Source organism: Bombina bombina, chromosome 4 (genome assembly GCF_027579735.1).
Source record: "Bombina bombina isolate aBomBom1 chromosome 4, aBomBom1.pri, whole genome shotgun sequence".
In the NCBI taxonomy this organism is placed as follows: Eukaryota; Metazoa; Chordata; class Amphibia; order Anura; family Bombinatoridae; genus Bombina; species Bombina bombina.
The window spans coordinates 471,225,063-471,237,647 of record NC_069502.1 but is presented as its reverse complement, the minus strand read 5'-3'; the positions used below and the strand labels follow the sequence as shown (position 1 = coordinate 471,237,647).

At 38.6% G+C, this 12,585-nt stretch overlaps 1 protein-coding gene across 3 annotated transcripts in view; it reads left to right on the top strand.

The window, feature by feature from the left end:
• The window catches only part of ARHGEF10 (Rho guanine nucleotide exchange factor 10), a 595,236-nt gene that overhangs the window by 139,093 nt on the left and 443,558 nt on the right, over positions 1 to 12,585 (top strand). For all 3 annotated transcript variants that reach the window (XM_053710365.1, XM_053710363.1, XM_053710364.1), the window contains 3 exons: positions 6,464 to 6,527; positions 8,030 to 8,109; positions 8,395 to 8,451. In XM_053710365.1, the coding sequence (XP_053566340.1) occupies positions 6,464 to 6,527; positions 8,030 to 8,109; positions 8,395 to 8,451 (201 nt within the window). The remainder of the gene's footprint in view (positions 1 to 6,463; positions 6,528 to 8,029; positions 8,110 to 8,394; positions 8,452 to 12,585) is intronic.

Sequence of the window (12,585 nt, the reverse complement as noted above, 5' to 3'; positions counted from 1 at the left end):
GTAAGGCAGCGACTTGGTCTTCTCTGCACACTTTTGCCAAATTCTACAAATTTGATACTTATGCTTCTTCGAAGGCTATTTTTGGGAGAAAGGTTTTGCAAGCCGTGGTGCCTTCTGTTTAGGTAACCTGATTTGCTCCCTCCCTTCATCTGTGTCCTAAAGCTTTGGTATTGGTTCCCACAAGTAATGGATGATGCCGTGGATCGGACACACCAATGTTGGAGAAAACAGAATTTATGCTTACCTGATAAATTACTTTCTCCAACGGTGTCCGGTCCACGGCCCGCCCTGGTTTTTTAATCAGGTTTGAAAAATTTCTTTCTCTATACACTACAGTCACCACGGCACCCTATAGTTTCTCCTTTTTTCTCCTAACCGTCGGTCGAATGACTGGGGGGCGGAGCCTGAGGAGGGGCTATATGGACAGCTTTTGCTGTACTCTTTGCCATTTCCTGTTGGGGAAGAGAATATTCCCACAAGTAATGGATGACGCCGTGGACAGCATAAATTCTGTTTCTCCAACATAGGTGTGTCCGGTCCACGGCGTCATCCTTACTTGTGGGATATTCTCTTCCCCAACAGGAAATGGCAAAGAGCCCAGCAAAGCTGGTCACATGATCCCTCCTAGGCTCCGCCTACCCCAGTCATTCTCTTTGCCGTTGTACAGGCAACATCTCCACGGAGATGGCTTAGAGTTTTTTAGTGTTTAACTGTAGTTTTTATTATTCAATCAAGAGTTTGTTATTTTAAAATAGTGCTGGTATGTACTATTTACTCTGAAACAGAAAAGAGATGAAGATTTCTGTTTGTAAGAGGAAAATGATTTTAGCAACCGTTACTAAAATCCATGGCTGTTCCACACAGGACTGTTGAGAGGAATTAACTTCAGTTGGGGGAACAGTGAGCAGTCTTTTGCTGCTTGAGGTATGACACATTCTAACAAGACGATGTAATGCTGGAAGCTGTCATTTTCCCTATGGGATCCGGTAAGCCATTTTTATTCAGATAGTAAATAAGGGCTTCACAAGGGCTTATTAAGACTGTAGACATTTTCTGGGCTAAATCGATTCATATATTACACATATTTAGCCTTGAGGAATCATTTAATCTGGGTATTTTGGTAAAATAATATCGGCAGGCACTGTTTTAGACACCTTATTCTCTAGGGGCTTTCCCTAATCATAGGCAGAGCCTCATTTTCGTGCCGGTATTGCGCACTTGTTTTTGAGAAGCATGACATGCAGTCGCATGTGTGAGGAGCTCTAATACATAGAAAAGACTTTCTGAAGGCGTCATTTGGTATCGTATTCCCCTTTGGGCTTGGTTGGGTCTCAGCAAAGCAGATACCAGGGACTGTAAAGGGGTTAAAGTTAAAAACGGCTCCGGTTCCGTTATTTTAAGGGTTAAAGCTTCCAAATTTGGTGTGCAATACTTTTAAGGCTTTAAGACACTGTGGTGAAATTTTGGTGAATTTTGAACAATTCCTTCATACTTTTTCGCAATTGCAGTAATAAAGTGTGTTCAGTTTAAAATTTAAAGTGACAGTAACGGTTTTATTTTAAAACGTTTTTTGTACTTTGTTATCAAGTTTATGCCTGTTTAACATGTCTGAACTACCAGATAGACTGTGTTCTGAATGTGGGGAAGCCAGGGTTCCTTCTCATTTAAATAAATGTGATTTATGTGACACTGAAAATGATGCCCAAGATGATTCCTCAAGTGAGGGGAGTAAGCATGGTACTGCATCATTCCCTCCTTCGTCTACACGAGTCTTGCCCACTCAGGAGGCCCCTAGTACATCTAGCGCGCCAATACTCCTTACTATGCAACAATTAACGGCTGTAATGGATAATTCTATCAAAAACATTTTAGCCAAAATGCCCACTTATCAGCGTAAGCGCGACTGCTCTGTTTTAGATACTGAAGAGCATGAGGACGCTGATGATAATGGTTCTGAAATGCCCCTACACCAGTCTGAGGGGGCCAGGGAGGTTTTGTCTGAGGGAGAAATTTCGGATTCAGGGAAAATTTCTCAACAAGCTGAACCCGATGTGATTACATTTAAATTTAAGTTGGAACATCTCCGCGCTCTGCTTAAGGAGGTATTATCCACTCTGGATGATTGTGAGAATTTGATCATCCCAGAGAAACTATGTAAAATGGACAAGTTCCTAGAGGTCCCGGGGCTCCCAGAAGCTTTTCCTATACCCAAGCGGGTGGCGGACATTGTAAATAAAGAATGGGAAAGGCCCGGTATACCTTTCGTCCCTCCCCCCATATTTAAAAAATTGTTTCCTATGGTCGACCCCAGAAAGGACTTATGGCAGACAGTCCCCAAGGTCGAGGGAGCGGTTTCTACTTTAAACAAACGCACCACTATACCCATAGAAGATAGTTGTGCTTTCAAAGATCCTATGGATAAAAAATTAGAAGGTTTGCTTAAAAAGAGGTTTGTTCAGCAGGGTTACCTTCTACAACCAATTTCATGCATTGTCCCTGTCACTACAGCCGCGTGTTTCTGGTTCGATGAGCTAGTAAAGGCGATCGATAGTGATTCTCCTCCTTATGAGGAGATTATGGACAGAATCCGTGCTCTCAAATTGGCTAATTCTTTCACCCTAGACGCCACTTTGCAATTGGCTAGGTTAGCGGCGAAAAATTCTGGTTTTGCTATTGTGGCGCGCAGAGCGCTTTGGTTAAAATCTTGGTCAGCGGATGCGTCTTCCAAGAACAAATTGCTTAACATTCCTTTCAAGGGGAAAACGCTGTTTGGCCCTGACTTGAAAGAGATTATCTCTGATATCACTGGGGGCAAGGGCCACGCCCTTCCTCAGGATAGGTCTTTCAAGGCCAAAAATAAACCTAATTTTCGTCCCTTTCGCAGAAACGGACCAGCCCCAAGTGCTACGTCCTCTAAGCAAGAGGGTAATACTTCTCAAGCCAAGCCAGCCTGGAGACCAATGCAAGGCTGGAACAAAGGAAAGCAGGCCAAGAAACCTGCCACTGCTACCAAGACAGCATGAGATGTTGGCCCCCGATCCGGGACCGGATCTGGTGGGGGGCAGACTCTCTCTCTTCGCTCAGGCTTGGGCAAGAGATGTTCTGGATCCTTGGGCACTAGAAATAGTCTCCCAAGGTTATCTTCTGGAATTCAAGGGGCTTCCCCCAAGGGGGAGGTTCCACAGGTCTCAATTGTCTTCAGACCATATAAAGAGACAGGCATTCTTACATTGTGTAGAAGACCTGTTAAAAATGGGAGTGATTCATCCTGTTCCATTAGGAGAACAAGGGATGGGGTTCTACTCCAATCTGTTCATAGTTCCCAAAAAAGAGGGAACGTTCAGACCAATCTTAGATCTCAAGATCCTAAACAAGTTTCTCAAGGTTCCATCGTTCAAAATGGAAACCATTCGAACAATTCTTCCTTCCATCCAGGAAGGTCAATTCATGACCACGGTGGATTTAAAGGATGCGTATCTACATATTCCTATCCACAAGGAACATCATCGGTTCCTAAGGTTCGCATTCCTGGACAAGCATTACCAGTTCGTGGCGCTTCCTTTCGGATTAGCCACTGCTCCAAGGATTTTCACAAAGGTACTAGGGTCCCTTCTAGCGGTGCTAAGACCAAGGGGCATTGCAGTAGTACCTTACTTGGACGACATTCTGATTCAAGCGTCGTCCCTTCCTCAAGCAAAGGCTCACACGGACATTGTCCTGGCCTTTCTCAGATCTCACGGGTGGAAAGTGAACGTAGAAAAAAGTTCTCTATCTCCGTCAACAAGGGTTCCCTTCTTGGGAACAATAATAGACTCCTTAGAAATGAGGATTTTTCTGACAGAGGCCAGAAAATCAAAACTTCTAAACTCTTGTCAAATACTTCATTCTGTTCCTCTTCCTTCCATAGCGCAGTGCATGGAAGTAATAGGTTTGATGGTAGCGGCAATGGACATAGTTCCTTTTGCGCGAATTCATCTAAGACCATTACAACTGTGCATGCTCAGTCAGTGGAATGGGGACTATACAGACTTGTTTCCGACGATACAAGTAGATCAGAGGACCAGAGATTCACTCCGTTGGTGGCTGTCCCTGGACAACCTGTCACAGGGGATGAGCTTCCGCAGACCAGAGTGGGTCATTGTCACGACCGACGCCAGTCTGGTGGGCTGGGGCGCGGTCTGGGGACCCCTGAAAGCTCAGGGTCTTTGGTCTCGGGAAGAATCTCTTCTCCCGATAAATATTCTGGAACTGAGAGCGATATTCAATGCTCTCAAGGCTTGGCCTCACCTAGCAAAGGCCAAGTTCATACGGTTTCAATCAGACAACATGACGACTGTTGCGTACATCAACCATCAGGGGGGAACAAGGAGTTCCCTGGCGATGGAAGAAGTGACCAAAATCATTCAATGGGCGGAGACTCACTCCTGCCACTTGTCTGCAATCCACATCCCAGGAGTGGAAAATTGGGAAGCGGATTTTCTGAGTCGTCAGACATTTCATCCGGGGGAGTGGGAACTCCATCCGGAAATCTTTGCCCAAATTACTCAATTGTGGGGCATTCCAGACATGGATCTGATGGCCTCTCGTCAGAACTTCAAGGTTCCTTGCTACGGGTCCAGATCCAGGGATCCCAAGGCGACTCTAGTAGATGCACTAGTAGCACCTTGGACCTTCAAACTAGCTTATGTATTCCCGCCGTTTCCTCTCATCCCCAGGCTGGTAGCCAGGATCAATCAGGAGAGGGCATCGGTGATCTTGATAGCTCCTGCGTGGCCACGCAGGACTTGGTATGCAGACCTGGTGAATATGTCATCGGCTCCACCATGGAAGCTACCTTTGAGACGAGACCTTCTTGTTCAAGGTCCGTTCGAACATCCGAATCTGGTCTCACTCCAACTGACTGCTTGGAGATTGAACGCTTGATCTTATCAAAGCGAGGGTTCTCAGATTCTGTCATTGATACTCTTGTTCAGGCCAGAAAGCCTGTAACTAGAAAAATTTACCACAAAATATGGAAAAAATATATCTGTTGGTGTGAATCTAAAGGATTCCCTTGGGACAAGGTAAAAATTCCTAAGATTCTATCCTTTCTTCAAGAAGGTTTGGAGAAAGGATTATCTGCAAGTTCCTTGAAGGGACAGATTTCTGCCTTGTCTGTGTTACTTCACAAAAAGCTGGCAGCTGTGCCAGATGTTCAAGCCTTTGTTCAGGCTCTGGTTAGAATCAAGCCTGTTTACAAACCTTTGACTCCTCCTTGGAGTCTCAATTTAGTTCTTTCCGTTCTTCAGGGGGTTCCGTTTGAACCCTTACATTCCGTTGATATCAAGTTATTATCTTGGAAAGTTTTGTTTTTGGTTGCAATTTCTTCTGCTAGAAGAGTTTCAGAATTATCTGCTCTGCAGTGTTCTCCTCCTTATCTGGTGTTCCATGCAGATAAGGTGGTTTTACGTACTAAACCTGGTTTTCTTCCGAAAGTTGTTTATTCTGGTAAAAGGAGAGGTCAAAAAGCAACTTCTACCTCTCTCTCTTTTTGGATTAAAAGCATCATCAGATTGGCTTATGAGACTGCCGGACGGCAGCCTCCTGAAAGAATCACAGCTCATTCCACTAGGGCTGTGGCTTCCACATGGGCCTTCAAGAACGAGGCTTCTGTTGATCAGATATGTAAGGCAGCGACTTGGTCTTCACTGCACACTTTTACTAAATTTTACAAATTTGATACTTTTGCTTCTTCTGAGGCTATTTTTGGGAGAAAGGTTTTGCAAGCCGTGGTGCCTTCCATCTAGGTAACCTGATTTGCTCCCTCCCTTCATCCGTGTCCTAAAGCTTTGGTATTGGTTCCCACAAGTAAGGATGACGCCGTGGACCGGACACACCTATGTTGGAGAAAACAGAATTTATTTTTACCTGATAAATTACTTTCTCCAACGGTGTGTCCGGTCCACGGCCCGCCCTGGTTTTTTAATCAGGTCTGATAATTTATTTTCTTTAACTACAGTCACCACGGTATCATATGATTTCTCCTATGCAAATATTCCTCCTTAACGTCGGTCGAATGACTGGGGTAGGCGGAGCCTAGGAGGGATCATGTGACCAGCTTTGCTGGGCTCTTTGCCATTTCCTGTTGGGGAAGAGAATATCCCACAAGTAAGGATGACGCCGTGGACCGGACACACCGTTGGAGAAAGTAATTTATCAGGTAAACATAAATTCTGTTTTTTTCATTGTTTTCTGGCCAATAAGCTAAAGTAAGTTGCATCCTAGTCCATCTTCCATAGAGCGCTGTGATACTGCATTAGCATTCAAATAAACATTGAAAACATAGTTCTTGTCTTGGATAACTTAAATTATTCAATGTCACAGGTTGTGTAATTTATTATGAACAATTCTACAGTAACAATGGTAAGGGGAATGACATAGGTTTAGACTTGTCTCATTGTGTTCCTCTGTGTTATTATTACAGGTGTCCAAGAAGTAGTTCCAAATCCTCGTTTTCATTTGCTAAGCTGCAATGATCTTCAAAGCAGGTGTGTAGCCAATTTAAATAATGCCTTACATATGATAGTCACAACAATATATTTATTCATGTATAAACTAAAAACAAGTACATATGATATGATTCTTGCTGGACATACTCATTAGTTTTTTTATACTAAGGGACACAGCAACAGGTCACCATGCAGCATCTGTTCCCCTGGTAGTGTAGGATGTGTGCTGGTGCTTATATACTCATGGTGATGGCTGTGGCTAAACAATGTAATATACTCAAGGCATTATCAGTAATATTGTAAAACTTCCACATCTAATGAGGCGTCTGATGAGCAAGGAGAAATAGGAAGAAAAATCAGACACCTCAGCAATGTTATGCAGTCAGTGTTTTATTGAGAATATTTATCTTTGGATACCCCTTCAGCTTGACAAAAACATTACATGGTACAGCAGGTCAGGAAAACTCTGCAATATTCTGTCTGCGCTCTCAGACCTTCAATTGTAAAGGACATTAAATACAATAGAAGTGCATAATAAAACAATGCAATAGCGCTGTCTCTGAATTTTAATAGAACAGGAGATTTTTGTTTTCTGAAACAAAAAAAATGACTTCAGTTTGCTGGAGAGACACATGCATTACAATATAATGCTAAAAAAGCCCCCAAAGATGTTGTGTGATTTCTCTCCACAAGGGATAGTTTTTGATCATCAGGCCCATAGTCTTTATACAGAGTGTTTCTATATGTATGTGAAACTTACAGCCTAGATATTGGAGTCAAAAGTTGATGAAGGAATAGAAGTCAGAATGTCTTCTGGAAGGTGGAGTAATATTCTGAGATGTAAGGCTGCAAATTATTTGTATATATAGTGAAGCTCACAATGGTGAGATAGTTAAAGCGACAGTAAAGTCAAAATTAAACTTTCATGATTTAGACAGAGCATGCAATTTGAAACAACTTTCTATTTTACTTCTGTTATCAAATATGCTTTGTTCTCTTGTTATCTTTTATTGAAGAGTAAAATGAAGTAGGCTCATAAGAGCTCAGGAGTGTGCACGTATCTTTAATACTCTATGGCACAAGTGTTTTGCAACATTGTTTAACAAAGCTACAAATAATGTTGCAAAAGACTGCGGCCATAGAGTAATAAAGAAACGTGCACAATCCTGAGCTCTTATGAGCCTACCTAGTTTTATTCTTCAATAGAAGATACCAGGAGAATAAAGCATATTTGCTAACAGAAGTAAATTGGAAGGTTGTTTAAAATTGCCTGCTCTATCTGAATCATGAAAATTTAATTTTGATTTTACTGTCCCTTTAACATTAGACTTAGTAATTTAAAGATCAGTACACAAAGAGGTATCAGCAATTGTATTGGAAATTATTTTTACAATGTTCATTAACATAGTCGCTCAACATTCTAAAAGAAGCTGCTTTATGTCAGCTGCATTGAAGACCCTAATAAAATCATAGATCTATCCGCCTACTATAAGTTAATATGATTAACTTTGTACTTTGTTTTTCTTGTTTCTTTTAAAAAGTGAAGTTTTCGAGGCCTCCAAAGAAGAGGACGTTTTAGCCAAGTGGGTTGCTGATCCTGCAAATACAGAGTGGATGGAGAGTATGTGCTATTTTCCTAATGAATAAATCACTATAATGTGTTTATATCATCTCTCTATTTTTTCTACCATCAATTTCTTCTTCATTTCTCTACTGATTTTCAAATCTCTCCCACTCTTTCTCTCTCTCTCTTTTTCTCTCTCGATCTTGTCCTCTATCTCTCTCTCACTCTCCTCTTTCCCTCTCTTTATTGTTCTGTGTTTCCCTCACTTTTATTGTTAGATTTTATCTGTAGGTTTCTGCACAAATGTAAAATATAATCTATATATTTACCATTATTTTCCAGACCCTGATGAAGTCATTTATGATGATGTCCCAAGGGAGAATTCAGACTCAGCCACAGGTGTGGTTTGCCTGATTGATTGCATACGTTAGATTTGTACTGAGTAACAGAACTTATTTAGTATTTCCCACAATGGGAAATGTCATTGGTGCACTAAATTAGGAGTTATTTGAGGTATTAAAGGGACATGAATCCTTATGTTTTATTCTTTAATAATTCAGATAGAGCAAACTATTTTAAACAATTTTCCAATTTACATCTATTCTCAAATTTTCTTTATGTTTCCTATATGTACAGCCACCAAAGAGTAGCTTGCTGTCAGTAATGCATTGCTCAACAAATACAACTGTAAAAGAATACACTGTGCACTAAAAATAAAATAAAGAATTTATAATAAAAGGATACAGTTCTTTTGACTCTGTAAATGTTGATATCAACACCTCCTTAGAAGGGTTAAAGGGACAGTAAAGTCAAAATTAAGCTTTCATGATTCACATAGAGCATGCAATTTTAAACATCTTTCCAATAAACTTATGTTATCAATTTTGTTTTGTTCTTTTGATATCTTTTATTGAAGAGTAAAACTAGGTAGGCTCATAAGAGTTTAAGTGGGTGCATGTGTCTTTAGAACTCTATGGCAGCAGTATTTTGCAACATTGTATAATAAAGATACAAATAATATTAAAAAGCACAGCTGCCAAAGAGTTCTAAAGACACATGCACACTCCTGAGCTCTTATGAGCCTACTTAATTATACACTTCAATAAAAGATACCAAGAGAATTAATAACATTCGATAACGGAAGTAAATTGGAAAGTTGTTTAAAATTGCATGTTCTGTCTGAATCATGAAAGATTAAATTTGACTTTATTGTCCCTTTAAGGGAAATGAGAGATTGATTCTGCTATACATCAGAAATAGCAAATTTAGGAGCGGTACTCGCACATTGTGGAGCTATAACTAAGCTCATAGTAAATTTACTCAAAATATAATTTACTTTGTTTCCAGACAGGAATCAAGCAAAGACTTTGGTATCATGGACAAACAATTACTGGGATAAGAAAATATACCAAACCGATAAGAACTCATTTTTTTTTTAGAAATTCTGACTGCCACTTTGTGTTCTAAGCAACTCCTATATATTGTGTGTTTCTTGCAAGTACCTTTGTGAAAATCACTTGCATGCTGTATAGGAGTTATTATGTATACTGCTGTATAGGAGTTATTATGTATACTGCTGTATAGGAGTTATTATTACTGCTGTATAGGAGTTATTATTACTGCTGTATAGGAGTTATTATTACTGCTGTATAGGAGTTATTATTACTGCTGTATAGGAGTTATTATTACTGCTGTATAGGAGTTATTATTAATGCTGTATACTGCTGTATAGGAGTTATTATGTATACTGCTGTATAGGAGTTATTATTACTGCTGTATACTGCTGTATAGGAGTTATTATTACTGCTGTATAGGAGTTATTATTACTGCTGTATAGGAGTTATTATTACTGCTGTATACTGCTGTATAGGAGTTATTATTACTGCTGTATACTGCTTTATAGGAGTTATTATTACTGCTGTATAGGAGTTATTATTACTGCTGTATAGGAGTTATTATTACTGCTGTATAGGAGTTATTATTACTGCTGTATAGGAGTTATTATTACTGCTGTATAGGAGTTATTATTAATGCTGTATACTGCTGTATAGGAGTTATTATGTATACTGCTGTATAGGAGTTATTATTACTGCTGTATACTGCTGTATAGGAGTTATTATTACTGCTGTATAGGAGTTATTATTACTGCTGTAAAGGAGTTATTATTACTGCTGTATACTGCTGTATAGGAGTTATTATTACTGCTGTATACTGCTTTATAGGAGTTATTATTACTGCTGTATAGGAGTTATTATTACTGCTGTATAGGAGTTATTATGTATACTGCTGTATAGGAGTTATTATGTATACTGCTGTATACTGCTGTATAGGAGTTATTATTACTGCTGTATAGGAGTTATTATTAATGCTGTATACTGCTGTATAGGAGTTATTATGTATACTGCTGTATAGGAGTTATTATTACTGCTGTATACTGCTGTATAGGAGTTATTATTACTGCTGTATAGGAGTTATTATTACTGCTGTATAGGAGTTATTATTACTGCTGTATACTGCTGTATAGGAGTTATTATTACTGCTGTATACTGCTGTATAGGAGTTATTATTACTGCTGTATAGGAGTTATTATTACTGCTGTATAGGAGTTATTATTACTGCTGTATACTGCTGTATAGGAGTTATTATTACTGCTGTATACTGCTTTATAGGAGTTATTATTACTGCTGTATAGGAGTTATTATTACTGCTGTATAGGAGTTATTATTACTGCTGTATACTGCTGTATAGGAGTTATTATTACTGCTGTATAGTACTGTATAGGAGTTATTATTACTGCTGCATAGGAGTTATTATTACTGCTGTATACTGCTGTATAGGAGTTATTATTACTGCTGCATAGGAGTTATTATTACTGCTGTATACTGTTGTATAGGAGTTATTATTACTGCTGTATACTGCTGTATAGGAGTTATTATTACTGCTGTATACTGTTGTATAGGAGTTATTATTACTGTTGTATAGGAGTTATTATTACTGCTGTATACTGCTGTATAGGAGTTATTATTACTGCTGTATACTGCTGTATAGGAGTTATTATTACTGCTGTATAGGAGTTATTATTACTGCTGTATACTGCTGTATAGGAGTTATTATTACTGCTGTATACTGCTGTATAGGAGTTATTATTACTGCTGTATAGGAGTTATTATTACTGCTGTATACTGCTGTATAGGAGTTATTATTACTGCTGTATACTGCTGTATAGGAGTTATTATTACTGCTGTATACTGCTGTATAGGAGTTATTATTACTGCTGTATACTGTTGTATAGGAGTTATTATGTATACTGCTGTATAGGAGTTATTATTACTGCTGCATAGGAGTTATTATTACTGCTGTATACTGCTGTATAGGAGTTATTATTACTGCTGTATACTGCTGTATAGGAGTTATTATTACTGCTGTATACTGTTGTATAGGAGTTATTATTACTGCTGCATAGGAGTTATTATTACTGCTGTATACTGCTGTATAGGAGTTATTATTACTGCTGTGTACTGCTGTATAGGAGTTATTATTAATACTGTATACTGCTGTATAGGAGTTATTATTAATGCTGTATACTGCTGTATAGGAGTTATTATTACTGCTGTATAGTGCTGTATAGGAATATTATTACTGCTGTATAGTGCTGTATAGGAGTTATTATTAATGCTGTATACTGCTGTATAGGAGTTATTATTACTGCTGTATACTTCTGTATAGGAATATTATTACTGCTGTATAGTGCTGTATAGGAATATTATTACTGCTGTATAGTGCTGTATAGGAGTTGCTTAGAATGCTTAGAGTGGCAGTCGGCATTAACCCTTAGTGGTTTGGTTATGAAGTCTCTTTGTTATCCTGGCGATTGTAATAAATTGTCTATTTACTGAAGCTTACACCTGATTCCTGACTGGAAATTAAGTAAAGGATATTTTGAGTCAATTTACACTAGGAGCTTAGTTATAGTTCCACAATGTGTGAGTACCGCTTCTACACTTGATATTCCCGTTGTATAGCAGAATTTCATTATTGGCCTCTCATTTCCTTTGGGGTCTTCATATTATGGAACTTTAACTCTTTTGAGGAAGTGTTAATCTCAACTTATACAGAGTTATAAGGACTATATCATTTTATTATATATTTTGTATTTATTTTTAGTACACAGCCTATTTTTACAGCTGTTTTTGTTTACTGTTTTTATAATATTTTGTAAATAAACGCTGTTTTAGGTGGTCACCATTTTATTTTTTTATAGAAGTGCATTGCTGCTTGTGAGCTTGCCTAGGTTTAGTTTTTAACAAAGGATACCAAGAGAATAACGCAAATTAGATAATAAAAGTAAATTGAAAAGTTGTTTAAAATTGCTTACTCTATAGGAATCAGAAATATTAACTTTACTGTCCCTTTAATAGCAATATAATAATGTCATGAAATCCTTTTTTATTTTACTGGGTTGATTTATTTTTATGTGTTTTTAGTTATATTATTGCTAAAATGGATCTAATCTAAGGTCATAACAAATTAAAA